The 18,506-nt window shown below is 47.0% G+C and overlaps 1 protein-coding gene across 1 annotated transcript; it reads left to right on the top strand.

Moving 5' to 3' along the window:
- The first annotated feature begins 9,636 nt into the window (after window positions 1-9,636).
- RNF181 (ring finger protein 181) lies at window positions 9,637-17,215 on the top strand. The gene is made up of 5 exons (XM_033159069.1): window positions 9,637-9,740; window positions 15,006-15,139; window positions 16,549-16,664; window positions 16,763-16,837; window positions 16,967-17,215. The coding sequence occupies exons 1-5, from the start codon at window positions 9,652-9,654 to the stop codon at window positions 17,024-17,026; spliced, it is 474 nt and encodes a 157-aa protein (XP_033014960.1). The 5' UTR covers window positions 9,637-9,651; the 3' UTR covers window positions 17,027-17,215.
- Window positions 17,216-18,506: the final 1,291 nt, after the last annotated feature.

The following is an 18,506-nucleotide window of genomic DNA, read 5'->3' as shown; positions in this document are numbered from 1 at the left end:
TCTTTCCTGAGCTTGTCCTCCCAGTGACCTTCACCTTCCTTGGGAGTCCTCCCAGCGTGACACAAGTCTGGTGCAGCAGAGGCTGGTTTGGGCCAGGATCATTGCCTCAGGCTCTTTGTCTGCCAGCCCTGGCTTTCCAAAGGAAAGCAGCATTTGAAAAAGACCTTTATGTTTCCTGTGGCTTTTGGCTTGGGTCCCTGAGTGGGTTCAGCCTTCCTCCACCCATTTCAGCAGCAGGAAACAAGTTATTTCAGGCAATGGGTTGGTGTTTGCTTCTCATTTCCTGTGGGGAATTCTGATTCCAACAGGAGATGGGGAGACACACTCCAGGAATGACCAAGGCCAGGTCAACTGCCACTTATTCTGAACCTTTATACTTTTGTATTGCTGTCTTCGCCTTCCCAGCCGTAGTCTGTGGGCCCAAGAGACTTCAAAATGTATTGCCTTCAGGGTGAACTCAGTTGCCATGGAGCTCCAGTGCTGCCCAAAGGACTGCGGTCATTTTTAGAGCACCCCACTTGGTTTATATGGAGGCTCCTGAGGAGGGGGCTGGGAGCCCCTGGGAGCCTGAGAATCTTGTTGGTGCCGATCGCATGCAAACCCTTATCTGACCTATTTCAGCTGCTACCGGTATCTGTGAATACAAGATTGGCTGTATTGACCAGAGTTCTGACTCTGTGGCCAAAAGTGAAAGGCAGATCTGAGTGCAAAGACACTACCCAGTCTGCCTTTTCCTGCCTCGACATAGCATTCAACACCTGAGGCCCTTCTCTGAGGCCCAGATGGCTACTCAGGTGAGTTGGGTGGTGATGACCAGGGTGGGGGGTGGGCAGAGAGGCCCCTGTCTGTTGTGGTCCCTGCAAGCAGTCTGGTTTTTTCCAGGGAGGCTCATGTAGTACTGAATATGATGGCCTTCTACCACCAGGCAGAGCTGACTTTTCCGGCTCATCAACCAGCTGGTTTTAAGACGCTGCTTTCATTTTATGATTTTTTTTAATTTTTTGCTTTTCATGTACAGTTCTGCTGCAATTATTTATTTAATACCATAATTGTATTTTTATTATGCTAATTTTGTTTTTACGATTTGGTCAGGTGTTGAAGAGCGTATACATTTCAGAATAAACAAAGCAAAAACCTGCACTAATGGGTTTATTTCACTGGGTTTTGACCTCACAGGGGAGACAAGTCAGGGGTGCCATTTATGAGCAGATTTGTTTGTTCTGGCTTTGAAGTCCTTTGTAAAGGGAGGGGACCCGAAAAGGTAAAAGAGGTGAAACTGAAGGAAAGGGAGGATAAATAAAATAATGTGTGGATGATGTAGCTCTTTTGCTAACAAAATCCAGTGGAATCAAGCAAGTCTTTTTTAAAAAGTGGGAAAACAGGTTTGGGGATGGCCCTGGCTGTAGGCATCCAGGTCTACACATATGTGGAGCTAGAGTTCAGTCTTGGACAGAAGATGGTACTGTGCACCAGAACAACCCCTTCCCACCTATCTCCATGACTTAAAACAGCCTCTGCCAACCTGGTGCCCTCCAGATCCTGTTGGACTACGTCTCCCATCAGTCCCAGCCAGCATAGCTGCTGACTTACTTGTTCACACCTCCAGAGGCCTTTGTCTGCACCTGGAGCCTCCCTGGCAGGTTCCTAGTTTTATGGGAGCAAGAGGTCCCCGACTTCCCTGTGACCTGAAAGGGCAGCCAAGTGTTCTGACCCAGCCCTCTCCTCCTGCTCCTGTCCTGGTTTCTCCAGGACCTTGTTATCTCTGTACGCACACACACTCAGCTGCTGTGTTTTAGCCTCAAGCACCGCGAGGGACCAGAGTTCCTTCTTGCTATGATCAGCCTTTCTCTTTCTGCAGGGGGAAAACAATTTGAAGCGGTGTCAGGGTGAGGCCGAGCAGGTGACAGAGATCATGCTGGAGAACTACAGCAAAGTGCTGGACCGTGAGGGCAAGCTCACCGAGCTGGATGAAAGGGCAAATGAACTTCGCAACCAGGTACAGCAAGGGGGCGGGAGGGGCCAGCCCCTTTGCAAAAGGCACTTCTGGGGGTGGTAGGCTTTTGCACGCACCACAAGTGATGGGTGGACCCTTGTTTGCAGTAGATTGTCCTCAGCATTTCATCCAGAGTCCTCGAGAGAGCAGGAGAAACAGGTGGTCTTCCCCTCCAAAATAGTTCCCTTCCCTTCTTCTTCCAGTTTAATTTTTTATTAAATATCCCAGCCTAACCCAGAAGCTAGTGTTTAGGTAATACATACAAAATATTAGCCAAATAGCCAAATGAGTTCTAATCCCAGACTACTACTTGTAAAGAAGGTGATAAACAATTCACGTTAACGAAAAGGTTTTACAATGTGAGGGGAGTCGAGTCCTCTGTTTTTGTTTTTAGCCGTGTACGTAATAAAAATGTGTCATTCAATTACAAAGGAGTCTTTGTGCATCAGGCTTCGTGCCAATTTTATTTTATTATTTACTTATTCTGCAATTTAGAGGGATGCGGGTGGTGCTGTGGGTTAAACCACAGAGCCTAGGGCTTGCCGATCAGAAGGTTGGCGGTTCAAATCCCCGCGACGGGATGAGCTCCCGTTGCTTAGTCCCAGCTCCTGCCCATCTAGCAGTTCGAAAGCATGAAGTGCAAGTAGATAAATAGGTACCGCTCTGGCGGGAAGGTAAATGGCGTTTCCGTGTGCTGCTCTGATTCACCAGAAGCGGCTTAGTTATGCTGGCCACATGACCCGGAAGCTGTATGCCTGCTCCCTTGGCCAATAAAGCGAGATGAGCGCCGCAACCCCAGAGTCGTCCGCGACTGGACCTAATGGACAGGGGTCCCTTTACCTTTACCTTTATTCTGCAATTTGTCATACTTTGTTGTACCAATTTGTCAGAGACTCACCCTCTAAATCCTTCCAGGATCTTGTTATTATGAGCTTTGCTGCTAGTAGAAGAGCACCTGTTAAAGCTTCAAGCTGTAAGTTAATATTATCTCCCATGAAAAGAAGGAGGAGCAGCAGCTCCAGCAATTTACAGACATTTTGTCTAGTAATTGCTATTATTAGGACAAAACAGTTCATTTCTGCTGCCCCTCGGAGTCACAGTCCAAGAGGCCCAGGTTGATTTGGGCTTCCGCCTCCCTTGCAGAGCTTAAAGTAGGATGTGGGGAGCTGGCAGGGGATGTGGCCAGGGCTGTTTAAGAAAAGGATGGGAAAGGAATGATGGGACAGCAGTACAGTACTGACCAGGGCTGGTAGGAGTTGTAATCCAAAACACTGTAGGGTACCTGGCTTGCAAAGGCTAAGAACATAAGCAGAACAGGCTGGATCGGTCCAGATACCTATCCAGTCCAGCATCCTGTTCTCATAGTGGCCAAACAGAACCTCTTCTGGGAAACTAGCAAACGGGACCTGAGCACAATAGCACTTTCCCTTCCTGTTGTTTCCAGCAATTGGGATTCAGGAGCATCCTTCTCCTTCTTTGGAGGTCTTTAAGCGGAGGCTTGACAGCCATCTGTCAGGAATGCTTTGATGGTGTTTCCTGCTTGGCAGGGGGTTGGACTGGGTGGCCCTGGTGGTCTCTTCCAACTCTAGGATTCTATGCATCTTGGCCAGGTATTAGCCTTCTCCTCCAAGAATTTCTCTAATCCTCTTTTAAAGTCAATCAAGTTGGTGAGCATCCCTGCCTCCTGTGGGAGGGTGTTCAGTAGTTTAACTGCACACTGCAGGAAGAAATGCATTATTTTATCTGTCCTGAATCTCCCAAAAATTACTTACAAAATACAATTTAATATGACAGTGCCAATAAGGCAGTATAATTACAGCACTGGGCTTTTGTACGATGAAGGTCTTGCATCCTTTCGAAAAAGCTGTTCCAAGGGATGAACTCTGAAATTAAGTAATTTCCCCTCCCCCTCTTTTAAACTACCTTTCATGACTTATTCCACACACACACACACACCCCTTATACACACATAATACTAAATGTGGGCTTGTGGGGACATTGGTAGAGACTTTAATTCTTCCTCGTGGCAAATGTCTCTTCTCTCTTACAAATGCCTCATTTTATATTTTCCCAGCCAGGCTTTGCAAATGAAAGTGATTCCAGGAGGAGTTGCCGGGGGCGGGGGAGCCAGTGGGAGAAAGCATTTTCAGGGGAAAGGTGTGGGGTGCTTCTCCAAAAACTGCCTCCTGCCCTTCCTGTGACCTCAGCAAGTGTGAAGGCATGGCCATTTGTTTGGTGAGATGACATCTTGGTACGCCCTCTAGAAGCTAAACCAGGGATCAGCCAACATTTTCAGCAGGGGGCCAGTCCACTATCCCTCAGACCTTGTGGGGAGGGCAGACTAGATTTTGAATGGGGGGAAATGGACGAATTCCTATGCCCCACAAATAACCCAGAGATGCATTTTAAATAAAAGGACACATTCTACTCATGTAGAAACATGCTGATTCTTGGAACGTCCGTGGGCCAGATTTAGGAGGCGATTGGGCTGGATCCAGCCCCTGGGCCTTAGTTTGCCTACCCATGAGCTAAACTCTGTGCACTCTCCCTCTCTCTGTCCTGCACCTTTTTAAGCCCACCTTTACTCTCTTTATTTAGTTCCTTGGAAATGCTCCATGCCCTGCACCCCTCGCCCAGTGCCAGATCCAAATCCCATGTCTGTGTGCAGCAGTTTCAGAACTAGATTACCTTTCCTTGGCCTCCACTTTCCCTGGACAGTGTCACTTCCTACAGCGGAAAACATCTGTGAGCCCCAGATGCTGCAGCACGACTATGCCTAAATTGATTGTGGGGGGTGTGGCTCTAATTAATAGTTTGGGTTGGAGAGCCTCCAAAAAGGGTGGGATGTTAACCATCCTACATGCCTATGAATAAGAGAGGCTGAATCCCTTCTCTGTTTCCTCCTAGAGTGTCGCCTTCAGCAAGACAACAAAAGCTGTGGCTCGGAAGAAGCGCTGGGAGAACATGAAATGGAAGGTCATCCTTGTGGGCGTGGTTGTCCTCATCCTCATCCTCATCCTGGCTATCGTTCTTTACCTCACCCTCCCCAGTTCTGCAAACATAGACACCCCAGCAAAGGCTGATGGCGGACACTGAGTGGCTTAGTGGGGCAACTCCCAGATCATCTCTAGCAGGCCAGGTTGTCTCTTCCTGCCCCTTGCATCGTGTGTTCTGGATGGACTTGAACAGGACTTGGTCACAGATTTGTTGCAGCAGAAGCAGTGTGCAAGAGAAAAATCTGGTGCCACGATTCTCTAGCGCCCAGCGACAGTGCTCAGATATTATTTGTGCTTGTTTCTAGATGGCAATGCATTGTATGTTTGCAACCCCATTCAACTGTGAGCTGTGCCACCTGCTAATCAGAGCTTCTGAAAATTCTTTGCATATTGCATATCTAGAGGAGAATCTATGCGAAGTTAAATGATGCAGTCCTACACTGCTGCTGTGCCTACACCCAGGCATATCTGGAGGTGTGTCTCTGTGTAGGCAGAGCAGGTCCTATCATTTTCTGCATCCTGCAAATTCCACTCCTGAAATTAGCCATAGTATACAGAATCTAGGTTTTGTGTTTTTATCATGGTGCAAACAGAGGCAGTTGTCCCAGGCAGCTAAGTTTGGATGCCCTGAAGGGTGGCAGAAAAGGTAATGAGATGATTTTGAGACCTGGGGCACAGCAGTGTTCAAGTGATGGTCTTGTTCATTTAAGAGCATAAGATGTACCTGCTGGATAATCTAGTCCAGCATCCTGATCTCGCAGTGGCCAACCAGATACCTGTGGTAAATCCGCAAGCAGCACCTGAGCACAACAGCCCACCCCCCTCCTGCAGTTTCCAACAATTTGTGTATTCAGAAGCATTACTGCATCTGACTGTGGAGGCAGAATTGCTATTGATTTCAGTGGGAGTTGCTCGTGGTCATTTACTCCTGGATTGTCTCTCAAGTTACCGGTAATATTGGGGGGGGGGGAGAGATGCCATTTGGATTCTCTGCCCCAGGGAACCAACGTGTATTGAGCCAACTTTGCCTTTTTATAATTTGCAGTGCTATCAGTAAGAATGTTTACAGGGAATGTGGATGTTGCCCCTCAGTTGTGCAAAAAGCAGTGTTTTTGGAGGCCTGGGGATATTTTAAATGTGGGTGTGGCAGGACGCTGGAAGGTTTGCAGCAAGAGCGAGGTCTGCAAAGGCCAAATTCATGCAGCTTCTCTTCTCCCAGGTGCCACAAGCCTTTGCATGCTTCTCATATCAAATACATGCTCTGTTGCAATTTGTGCCTTACTTCAGGATCTTTTTACTGTGAAATCTGTTACAGAGGTGCCAGCTTTACTGCTATGCCCATTAAGCGCTAGTAGAACGCCAGCCCTTTTTTGCTAGCTGTTTCCCTCTCTGAAATGAGCACGGCTTGATGTTTGTCCATTTTCGTTAATACATTATTGCTTTGCATTATTTTATTTTATTTTTGCACATGGCTGCCTATTTAGAATATCGAACAGCAAAATAACCTGGCCATCATTAAGAAATTCAGTGCATGGTACAGTCATCTTCCCCCCTCCTACCTGGACTCCCAGGCAGCATACCTGTCCAATTTAACTATTCCAAAATATAGACGAGCTTTTACGTTGGCCAGATTAGATATGCTACCTTCCGCTGTTCTTGAAGGCCGATTCTCAAAAACACCATTCCAGAATCGACTCTGCCCCAGTGGAGTAGGTAATGTGGAGACTGTGTCACGTGTACTCCTGTCTTGCCCCTTATATAAAGACTTGAGGGAAGAGATCGTCATGCCGCTTATACTCGCCATTCCGGGCCGCTCGCCCGAGGACATACTGTTTTTCCTCCTGACAGACCAGAATACCCAGACAACGGAGAAGGTAGCCAGATTTGTTGAGAGGGCCATGAAATTGAGGGCTGCCAGCTGAATGATAACAGTGCCCCCTCATAATTAAGATCTCATTTATTCTTGTTTTAATTGTGCCGAATCCCGATTCAGCTCATTTTATTGGTTATATATGGTTTTTATCAGTATCTGTAATATGTGCCTTTTTGATGCAATGGCCTGTAGGCTATGCAAATAAAGTTTGTTGTTGTTGTTGTTGTTGTTGTTGTTGTTGTTGTAGCAGAGCAAGTTTTTGTAGTTGAGTATTCCCGCAGGACCTACCTTTCCTCCTTGATTTGATCTTGTGTTTAACAGCATATGAAGGGGGTCTGTATATAAGCCTATGTACAAACCAATTCAAGAACAGCTCCATATTATGAGATGCCCCAAAGTAAAGAGGGGGCAGCCTAGATAGCATGTGGGGCACAGGGTAATAAGGAAGAAAATAGAAAGGATTACTGGCCTGGAAACAGCCAAAACCACTCCTAGTCTCCACCTAGCACTGTGCTCCTCCAATTTCAGTTTAGCAAGTGACTAGAATATAGGTTAGTTTCATTAATGCTAACTTGTAAAAACATGTCTCCTATTTTAAAGAGGGATGTGGGGGGGAGACTCTTGTTTGTGCTGTGTTCTGTGGCAAGAACAGTAAAAGGTGGATTGTTTTATAATAATGAGTTGCTGTGCATGAATTGCTACATCTGCTGACAAAGCAATACAGGAAAGGCAAAGAAAATAAGAAGATAGGGTGTGATGTTGACCTAGAGATGGTTCTCAGGAAATGAACACCAGAGTTCGATGAGGAATCTCAGGGAGGAATCTCTAGAAGCGCCAGCAATGGGTATAACACCAAATCATGATTAATTATTACAGAGATTTCCAACATATTTTTTTTTTGCCAGAATAAATCCTACCACATGCTGCCAACCAGTCAGTGGCCCAGGCTGCTATAATTTTTTCAACATATGCATCTGAGTCTATTGCTTCACCTACAGGGTTTGTGGCCTTCGCTCCTTCTGCTGCCTCTCCCACACATAAAGAACTACCTCCAGATTCCTCATCAGCACAAAGCATGTATCTTGTGATTCACTCAGTTAATCCTCCCATGGGTTCAACCCTAGGCCACCATTATGCTATCAGACAAGCCACAACGTCCCTGATGGTGCTGTGATTTAAGAAAACATGAAGAGCCCGGCTGGGCCGCCAGCGTCCCATTCTCAAGGTGGCCAGCCAGGTGTCTCCCATGGGAAGCCCCCAAGCTGAGCGCAACAGAGTTCTTCTCCCCACTTGCAATCCCCAGCAACTGGCACACTGGAGACAGAATGTAGCCATTTAATCTTTTTAAAGCCCTCAAACAGATGGTCATTGCAGCATAGTCCTGGATCTTTCTTCAGCTTCTCTGGATGGCACTGAGTTTTAATATTATTTTAGTGTCATTAACACGCACATGTTCAGTGTTTGTGTGCGTGTTCCTCCTTTCAAAGTAGGGTTGGCAAACTGTACTTTTGCTCTAAGATGTCAGAAATGCAGAAGCAGTTATAAAGCACAGAATGGTGGACAGAGAAATGTTAATTGGCTGCCTCACAACTGTCTTAACGCAGTGGTGTCCAAACTTTTTTCAAAAAGGGCCAGATTTGATGAAGTGAAGGGGTGTGGGGGACGACTAAAGGGCCAAACAAAGTTGTTGACCTTTTTTAGGATTTAAGTTTTTTTAGGGTTGTTTTTTTTTAGGATTTTACCCCAGGAAATAAACTGCCACAAGGGCCAGATTACCGGTAAACGGTGGGCTGGATTAGGCCCCCGAAACGGACTTTGGACATGCCTGGTTAATGCCTCCCACTTCCCCAAACCAATTATGTTCAGTGTTTAAAATATCCTTTGCCTACCAGACATCGGCATAGCCACAGGGGGGCAACTATCGTCCCCCCATAAAGTAAATCAATGAAAATACTTAACTGAGGTTCTGCCCGCTCCCCAACATGAAGCCTGCCCCCCCCCAATATCATAAATCCTGTCTATGCCCATGTTACCAGGTGCTTTCTATACCTTTGGACTTTCACAGCTGTATGGGAGTTGCAGTCCAAATCATCTAGAGGAGGCAGGCGCTTGAGGAAGGCTTCACCACCCTCTGCTGAACACCCGCTTTCTGAACCTAAACGCATCTTTAAGCTGCCTGGAGCTTCGAAGGGGGTTAATCTTTTAAAAAGCAGCCTGCCCCTCCCTTGAGCAGGAAACTTCAGCTTTGCTTGAGAGAAAGGAATGTAAAAACTCAAAGCCCTGGCTCTGCACGTGCTTGGCCTGCAAAAGCAAAGCAAAGCAAAGCTGGGAGATACCCAAAGACCGCAACGCAAAGAATGAAGAGCTTTCCCGGCTGCCCGCTTCCTTCTTCCTAAACCTCCCTTCGGAATCACCCTGCGCTGCCTGCTGCAAAGTCCCCTCGACTTATTGCACAAATAGGCAGCAGCCGGCGACTTCCCAGGCACCAGGCACCGGGCAGCGAGGATGCGCGCCCCGAACAGCGCACCCCGCCGCCGGCTGCAGCTCCTTCCCACGAACCGAATCCCCGCGTCTCTCCGCCCGCCCTGATTGGCTGCCGCCCAGGGCCTTGGGCCAATGAGCGCGTGGCGGCGGGGCGTCTCCTGGGCGACGCACCCGCGGCCGGCGTCCCGGCAGTGGTTGGCTTCGGAAGGAGCCGAGTCACGGGCGGAGGCGGAGCGGGAGGCGCGGAGTCGCCCTCCGCCCTCCGCCCTCCGCCCTCCGCCCCGCCGCGACTCGCCCTGACCGCCATGGCTTCCTACTTCGAGGAGCACGACTGCGAGCCGGGCTCCAGGCCCCGGGAGGAGCCGCACCGCCAGGCCCTGCTGGAACTGGCCAGGTGGGCATCCCTGGGAGCGGAGCGGGGCAGAGCCCTACACCTCTGGCTGCTTGGGCGGCTGGCGGGGCTGGGTGGGGGGGATGTGTGATCCGGGTGACTCCCTACCGGGGCAGAGCCTAAAGACATCCTCTGGACACATGCCTAGGCGGGCCGTCCCCACTTGCAGGTAGACTGCCCCTGAACCTGAGGCTCCCTCTAGCCATCACGACTAGTAGACCCGCTCTCCCATCTTCCCTGCAGTTCTGCTTCTTGGCCTTGGCAAGGTTTTCTCACTCTGTTGCGTTGTTGTTTCTATATAACATTGTGTGGTTGGCGTTCAGGGTCCTCGCCCCCAAGGAACCTACAGTCTAAAACTCAACACAGGAGAAACGGGAAGGGAAGCTGGGCGGTGGAGCATCTGCTTTGCATGCTCAGGGCCTCACACTTCATCCTCAGCATCTCAAGGTAGGCTTGGGAGGGACCACTGTCTCTGTCTGCAGACTTGGGAAGCTACTGCCAGTCAGTGAAGTTAGCAGTGAAATAGCTGGGCCAATGATCTGGCTTGGAGTAAGGCAGCTTCCTGTGTCCCCGTGTTGAAAACGTGGCAAACATGGAAACAGTAAGGTCTTGTTTCAGTTTTATGTGCTTAGGCTTAGTTCACAGGGCAACTAAGGAACCCCACAGCAAAGGGGGATTGGAAGGATGAATGAGCAGGATAAAAATCATACTGTATTTTCTTACCTCCCAGGGTCTTTTTGGACCACCACTGCCAATGTAACACTAATTAAAAAGGGAGCCCAGGGAGGATCCTGGAAATTATGGGCTGGTTAGCTTAATGGAGTGGCTCTCAAAGGATGTACTGTAGTATGATACCACACTGATATGCGAGGAGAGGATGGAAAGTGTGTCGGGAAAATTCTAGGGCAATCAAAGAAACATTTAAACACTTTGGTATAGTACAGTATTATATGGTATAGTGTGTGTGTGTGTGTGTGTGTGTGTGTGTATATATGATTCGCAGAATATTGATATATTTTCAGACTGAGAGCAACAGCATCAAGTGATATTGTGGACAGTCCTAGTTGTGTTCTCCAATGTATTTGTCAATTTTAAAAAATTGTGTGGTGCGAGCTAATTTTTATTCTGAAAGTGTGGCCCCGAGAAAAAAGTTTGAGAACCACTGACTTAATGTCTCTCTTCTAGGAAAACTAGTGAGGAGCGTTGCTAATCCAAGTGTGTAGAAGTACAAGTCTTGTTGAAGTAGAACTAGGAAGACTTGCAAGGGCAAATCCTGCCTCACTATTTGTTGGTGTAGGCACACCTGTTTACATCCATTGTGCACCCACTGCTGGTTTGGGAAGCAAAGGACAAGCTTAGAATCTTTCTAAATGCTGTTGACAACCCTTGAGTAAGCTTAGCGGTCATTGAACAAAGGGAGAGGTAACTGGTTAAGAAACAGGAATAAATTGACAGTTCTCCCAACAGAAGGATGTGGAGCCCTCCCAAGATGAGGCCTGTGTGCTAGTGTTAGGGGTGAGCAATGGAATGACAGCAATGATTGCTGATGATAGCAAATTGTTCAGAGTGGTTAAACGAAAAAGGAATTGTCAAGAGCTCTAAAAGGATTTCTCCAAACTGAATGAATGGGCAGCAAAATGGCAAATGCAATTTAGTGTACGCAAATGTAAAGGGATGCACACACAAAAATCTTAAAATGTCACCTATTTCCTCATGGACTGTGAACTGACCAGATGGACTGACCAGACCTTGGGGTTATAGTCAAGAGCTCAGTGAAGATGCTGGTTCAGTGTGCAGCAGCGGTGAAAGAGGCAAATTCTGTGCTAGGGATCATTAGGAAAGAAATTGAAAATAAAACTGCTGCTGTCATAATGTCATTGCAGAAATCTATAGTACAACTGCATTTGGAATACTGTGTACAGTTCTGTTCACCTCACCTCAAAAAGGGTATTGTAGAGTTGGATATTGTTCAGAAACGGGGAACCAGAATGATCAAGGAGATGGAGCAATGCTCTATGAGCATAGGTGGCAACATATTATTTTTTTACAGTTTAGAGAAAAAGTAAGTAAGAGGCAACAGGTGCAAAAGGTTATGCATGGAGTGAAAGTAGATAGGGAGAAGTTTTTCTTCCACTACAGCTTGTGAAGCTGAGTAGTAGAAGATTGAGGACAAAAACAAAAAAAGTGCTTCTCTACATGGCATATGGAATTTGCTCCCCCAAGAGGTAGTGATGGCCACCACCTTGAAGGTTTTAAACAAGGTCCAGGCTAATACCTGGAGTATCCTCAGGGGCTACCAAAGGCCATCCATGGCTACTAGCCATTATGGCTACATCCTCTCACTACTGTTGGAGGCAGTATGCCTCTGAGTACCAGTTTACTGGGAATGGCAGGTGGATCCTGTTTGCGGCCTTCCTGTGGGCATCCGGTTGACCCCTGGAGAAGGGATGCTGGACCATGGTCTGATCCAGCAGGCTCCTCAGAGAGGAAAACTTTTGTTTAAAAAAAATGTTTTATTTAGAATTTTCAAGCACATGTTACATTTTTAATTTCCAGTTTTTTCTAATAAATGTGAATTTCCCCTCCATCCCTCCATAGTTTACTTACTTCCCCTTAGTTTGCTGCATATTGTAACTAACATCCCACTTTTCTCCTTCCATGTTATCTAAACTACTTCTCACTGCTGTTTGCAATTCATATCCTACTTGCATATTAATCTGATTATTATAGGTCTTCAAATATTCTATGAAAGGCTTCCATACTTCCCTAAACACTGACTCCTCCTGGTCTTTGATTTTCATTGTTAAACTTTCTAACTCCACATACTCTGTCAATTTATTCTGCCAGTCTACTTTGGTTGGTATCTCATTGTCCTTCAACTTTTGCACATATATTATTCTTGCTGCCATTGTTGGGTATAAAAATAAGCTGACTGACTTTTGGGGGATGTCCGATTCCCTTATTCCAAGGAGAAAGGCTTCAGGTTTTTTGTTTTTTTAAATGTCAACTTGAATATCTTATTCAAAATCCTTTAGCCTTTTTGCTAGTCTGCCACATGTGGAAGACGGTACCTTCCATCTCTTGGCACTTCCAGCGTATATTGGAAGCTTTTTTTTTTTTACACATCTTAGCAAGTTTACTTGGGATCAAGTACCATCTATAGATAATCTTTAGATAGTTCTCCCTCAGGGTGTAACAGGCTGCAAATTTCCATAGTTTTTCCCATGATGCCATCTTGATGTTGTGTCCTACATCCCTTGCCCAGTGTATCATGGCAGCTTTGAGCAGTTCATCTTTTGTTTCCCATTCCGGCAGGATTTTGTACATTTTTAAAATTAGTTTTTCATTATTCTCCATTAAACTCCTTTCAAAGTCAGAACTTTGTTCAGCAGATCCCTCCAGTTTATCTTTTTTGTACATCTCAGATTGGAACCAGTCTATTATCCATTCCTTAATGTCCTCTCTTTTTTGAGCATTACTCCTGCTTCATCAATCTCTAATATGTCTCTGTAGGTGCCCCATTTCTTTTTCATATTCATTTTCTTCATGGAACTTGCTTCAGTGGGCTAGAGCCATAGTGGGGTATTACTTTCAAACAGGTTTTTATATCTCATCCATACTGTACAGAGGCTTCTTATAATGTGGTTTTAGGAATCCTTTACGTACTCTTACTTTATCATCACATAGGTATGCATGCCAACCATACTGTCTGTCAAATCCTTCTAAATCCAATAATCCAACATCTTCTAGAGGTATCCATTCTGTTGACTAGCATAGACATGCTACTTCATAATACAATCCAAGATCTGATAGTAAGAATCCACCTCTGTCTTTTATATCTGTTAAAATTTTGTACTTAGCGCTTGGCTTCTTCCCCTGCCAAATGAATCTTGTTATGTCTCTCTGCCACTGTTTAAAACAACTTAAATTGCTCATTACTGGTATTGTTTTGAAAAGAAATAGCATCTTAGGCGGGGCTCTTTTTTTTTTAAGAAAAAGAGTTGCTGCAACTTGTTGACCTTTTTTTAGGGGAAGCACCCAGAGTTGTTGAAGGGGGGGGGGAGAGAGACTTCTCTTCTTTGCCCACTCACCCCACTGCTGGGGCCAAAAATTATAAACTGCCACCAGGGAATGGCACCGCAACACTACAGAGGTGCTGAAACACACTAAAGAGGTGAGTTCCGGCTGGAAAAAAGCCCTGGTCTTAGGTGATATTTTCATTTTGATGGCTGATATTCTTTCTGATAAGGAAAGCTGCATCTTCCTCCACTTTTCCAAGTCCTTTTTTTTTTTTTTTACTTTTTTCCACACTCTCATACAATTACCCATGCAGATCTCAACCACTTCTGGAATGGACTCCCTTTTTGTATTCCAGAAATTCAGGTTCTGAACTTAGTCCAATTAAAGTCCATCCAAAACACAGAGTTTATGATCCTCACTTTGTTGGGGTTTTTTTGGGAAGCTGCTGCTACTGGATCAGCTTATGAGGCTTCCTTCTGCGGAGAAGGTATGGCTTCCTGTGCTTAGCTTCTACCCAGGTTGACCTCAAACAGTGCTCTCCAGCTGTGTAAAGGTCAGGGGGAGCTGTAATTCGTGCTGTGGGGGTGCAAGACAATCCGGTACCCCCGGGGCTTTATTAGGAGGCACAGTGCCCACACTTTCCTCCCTATGCTCCCATGACAGCCCAGTCTCACTCGCAGCAAGCACAACGAGCAGCTGAGGTCCTTCGCAGCAACACAGAAGCCTGAGGAAAACATTGCCCCCCCCCCTTCCACAGTAAAATAACAATCCCACCTCCTCTTTCTCTGCTTCTCCCAGTGCGTGAAACAGAGAAGACCCCCCAGGGTTCAAACGAGCACCTTATTTTGGAAATTGGGTCACAGTTAAAATTTGAAAGAACGTATGCAAAGGTTAATATCAAATATCTTTTTATCAAAGGTAAACTAATCTAAATAGAAACACAAACCAAAAGGAAAAAAGGAAAACTTCCATTTTTTTTTTGTCTCTCAGCTGTATATAGAAAACTCTTCAAAACATCCATTCCAAAGTAGCACCCAACAATTCTGCTTTCTATAAACCAATGTTTTCTTCAGTCCTCAAATCCAGATATTATGAGTTTATTTTATTTTTTCACTCAAAAAAGTATGTAAGGAATTTCCAGTCTTTAGTAATTTGGAATTTGGATCACGAGCTCTCTGGTGGCTCAGAGCTCTCTGACAAGGAATCCCAGGAGGGGCTGCTCACTTGCTTTCCCCCCAACATATGCAGGTCCCTCTTCAATGGCCTGGAGATTGATGTGGGCTTCTTGGAGAGTGAAGACTGGGACCACCGGCTCCCCCCGCCAGCTGCCAAGCAAGCTGTAGAGAGCCTTCCTTCAGTGCCTGTTACCCCGCAGCAAGCAGGTAATAGTTTATATTTTTCAATCTGGGCCTTGTATATCTCAGCCCTTCAAGAGCTGTGGTCAGATGGCGGTCTATGTCAGCCTTCTCTAGGTGTGCCAGCCAGCACAGTCATTTAAGAAAGTAGCAAGAATTTGAGTGTCTGTGTCTCCAAGACCTCTCAGTCTTTGAAAGCGCCCAACCCAATTTCTGTGGAAGAGATGGGCCAGATGAGTCATGTGGGAGTCACAAAAGTGGCCTGGGGAACTGGGGGAAAAGTTGCAAGAGGTAGGTCGATCTCCACCTGCAATGGTAGCAGCTATGCCCCCACTTCCAAGCTCAGTAGCAGTAAGGTGCATCTCTCTCCTTGCCTGCCTGCCGGTTTTCCTGCCTCTGCTGCTCTTCCTTGCCTTCCTGTTTATATACTCAAGGTTTGCTTTTTGGTCAAAAGGTCACCTTTAAAAAGTTTTATTTATTACATCTGTATCCCACCTTTCCTCTAAGGAGCTGAAGGTGGGGTATACAGTCCTCTTCCCCTCTACAAATTATTTTCACAACAACCCTGTGGAGGTACACTGGGCTGAGTCACTCAGTGAGCTTCATTGGGTGAGTGGCAGTTTGAACCCTGGTCTCCCTGTTCCTAGTCTAGCACTCTAACCGCTGCACCACAAGGGCTCTCTGCAGTGTTTCCCACCAGCTCTGGTGAAGGATTACTATTATTAGCAGGGTCTTTTCTGATTGGTGATACTTCCAGGAAGAATCTGGCACAAAATGTCACGACTCCCAGGTGTGAGGATAAAACTTCTGATGTTCTGGCAGGATCTGTCAAAGGCTTTGGCATCCAGAGGGTGGAGTATTTGTGGTTGGCATGGTTACCCAGCTTTTCCACTAATATTCTAATTGGATTTTTCTACTATAAGATTATGGGACGCAGGTAGCGCTGTGGGTTAAACCACAGAGTCTAGGGCTTGCTGATCAGAAAGTTGGCGGTTCGAATCCCTGTGATGGGGTGAGCTCCCGTTGCTCGGTCCCTGCTCCTGCCAACCTAGCAGTTCGAAAGCACGTCAAAGTGCAAGTAGATAAATAGGTGCCACTCCAGCAGGAAGGTAAAACGGCATTTCCGTGCGCTGCTGTGGTTCACCAGAAGCGGCTTAGTCATGCCGGCCACATGACCCGGAAGCTGTACGCCAGCTTCCTCGGCCAGTAAAGTGAGATGAGTGCCGCAACCCAAGAGTCATCCGCGACTGGACCTAACGATCAGGGGTACCTTTACCCTTTACCTTTACTGTAAGATTAAAATGCTTGTAAATATGGGATTGGCAGGATTTCTGAGCTTTGCAAAGGTGTAGCCGTGCTGTGTTGCAGTAGAGTGGAGCCAACTTGATGAAACTGTTTTCTGTCTTTTCCTTTCTCCAACCACTTGTGGGGGTTAGACAAAGGGCTGAAGTGTCCGGTGTGCCTGCTGGAGTTTGAGGAGGAAGAGGTGGTCAGGAAGATGCCCTGCGAGCATATCTTTCACAAAGGCTGTATTCTTCCCTGGCTTGGAAAGGTGAAGTATTGGAACAGGGACATCCCCTCTCTGGTACCTGGGATGGCTCCCCCCCCCTTTCCCTAGAGGCTACTGCTAACTCCTTTCTCCTTGCCCAGACCAACTCCTGTCCTCTCTGCCGTCATGAGCTGCCCACTGACGATGAACAATATGAAGAGTACAAGAAGGACAAGGTGAGTGCTGATCCCTGTGGGCAGGTGCAGGGCCTGCGGTGCTGCATTATCTTGTGGACAGTCACCTGGGGGCCACATGTCAGTCACCAATAGAGCCAGGGGCATTCATATTTCCCTTTCTTTTCCAAGGTTCGGCGGCAACAGCAGGCACATCGGCTGGAGTATCTGCATGGTGCCATGTACACGTGAGAAAGGCATGTCCTCTGCCCCTCCTTCCTACTTGCGTTCTTCCAGCTCAAGGCTGACAACCACAATCTCTCCCACAATTGCCAGGGAGCAGGGTGCCCCCAGGGCCAAGAAAGGCAGCAGCCCTCCTTCCTCCCCCACTTCCAAAAGCTTGCTGCACATCCATAATAAATGTCGGGCTTTGTTAAGTAACTTCTCTTGCTGTAGTTTCCCTCACCGCACAAGTATGTGATCATGTGGAGGGCATCGCAGATTAGGCAGAACCTGCAGCATTTGTGGGGAGCTGGCCAAGAGCTGAAGGCAGAACAGCTCAAAATGCAATGCAGCCAATAATTTTTTTTAAAAAAATCCCCCTTAACCCTCCCCCCGTGTCTGCCCCCCTCTCCTCGTTTTATTTACATGCCTCTTCTTCTGATTTGCTTCTTGCCATTTCCTCTGGCAAGATTTGGGCTGATTCTTATAATGCCTGGGAGGTGGGGTGGGAGGGAAGAGACATACCTCCACCTTGTGGGCCAATTTTGGCCTGCCAGGCTTCTTCATATGGCCAACCAGGTTGTTTTGGTAAGGGCAGGTATTTGCAGGCAACTCAAGTTCTTTCAGAGTGTGAAGCAGTATATAGATATGTGATCTAGTTGACACTGTGTACTTTGATTTTCAGAAAGTTTTCAACAAGGTACCTCACCAAAGATGTTTCTGTTAAGCTTTGCAGTAATGGAATAAGAGGTTCTCTTGTGGATCAGGATTTGGTTAAGTAGTGGGAAGTAGAGAACACAGGCGGAGGAAGGGGCGGGGGAGCACACCGGCCCTGGCACCATTGGGGGAGGGGGGTACCATCGCGGCCGCCCCCCCCAACACACACACACACCGTGCTGGGTGCCCCACCCCCAGGACACACAGCACACCCCCACGGGCTGTACACCACGCACCCAGGATGCACAACACGCCCCCATGGGCAGTGCGCCACACCCCCTGGGACGTGCACCAGCCACACCCCCGCCTGCTCTCCGCCCCCGGTGCCAGAGCATGCAGCTTCGCCACTGGTAGAGAGTAGGAATAAATGGGCAGTTCTTTGAATGGAGGGATGTAGAAAGTGGAATGCCCCATCCAACAATGATTGGTATTTGACCTTGCAGTTTTTAACTTGTTCATGAAAGAGGTAGAGTTAGGGGTGAGCAGTTTAGCAGTTAGGTGGCCAGGTTTGCTAGCAATACAAAATCGTTCAGTGTAGTGTTTGTTTTTAAGTGTGAAAAACTCGAAAAAGACCACTCCCAATTGAGCAAATGGCAAACGCAGTTCAATCTAAACAAGTGCAGAAGTGACGTATGTCAAGAAGAAAAATCTTAATTTCATATATATACACTCAGGGGGTCTGAACTGGAGGTGACTGGCCATGACTGAGACCTTGGCATCGTGAAGATTGTGACCCAGTGTGGGGGAGCCATGAAAAATTCAAATTCCATGCTGGGTTTCATTAGGAAAGGAG

Source organism: Lacerta agilis, chromosome 8, assembly GCF_009819535.1.
Source record: "Lacerta agilis isolate rLacAgi1 chromosome 8, rLacAgi1.pri, whole genome shotgun sequence".
Taxonomy (NCBI): domain Eukaryota; kingdom Metazoa; phylum Chordata; class Lepidosauria; order Squamata; family Lacertidae; genus Lacerta; species Lacerta agilis.
The sequence above is the reverse complement of the archived record's forward strand: the minus strand, read 5'-3'. Positions and strand labels throughout refer to the sequence as shown.

Coding starts and splice junctions, on each gene's coding strand:
- RNF181 (XM_033159069.1), top strand. CDS start 9,652: ATGGCTTCCTACTTCGAGGAGCACGACTGCGAGCCGGGCTCCAGGCCC. Junction 9,741..15,005: donor GCCCTGCTGGAACTGGCCAG/GTGGGCATCCCT, acceptor CAACATATGCAG/GTCCCTCTTCAATGGCCTGG. Junction 16,665..16,762: donor TTCTTCCCTGGCTTGGAAAG/GTGAAGTATTGG, acceptor CTCCTTGCCCAG/ACCAACTCCTGTCCTCTCTG.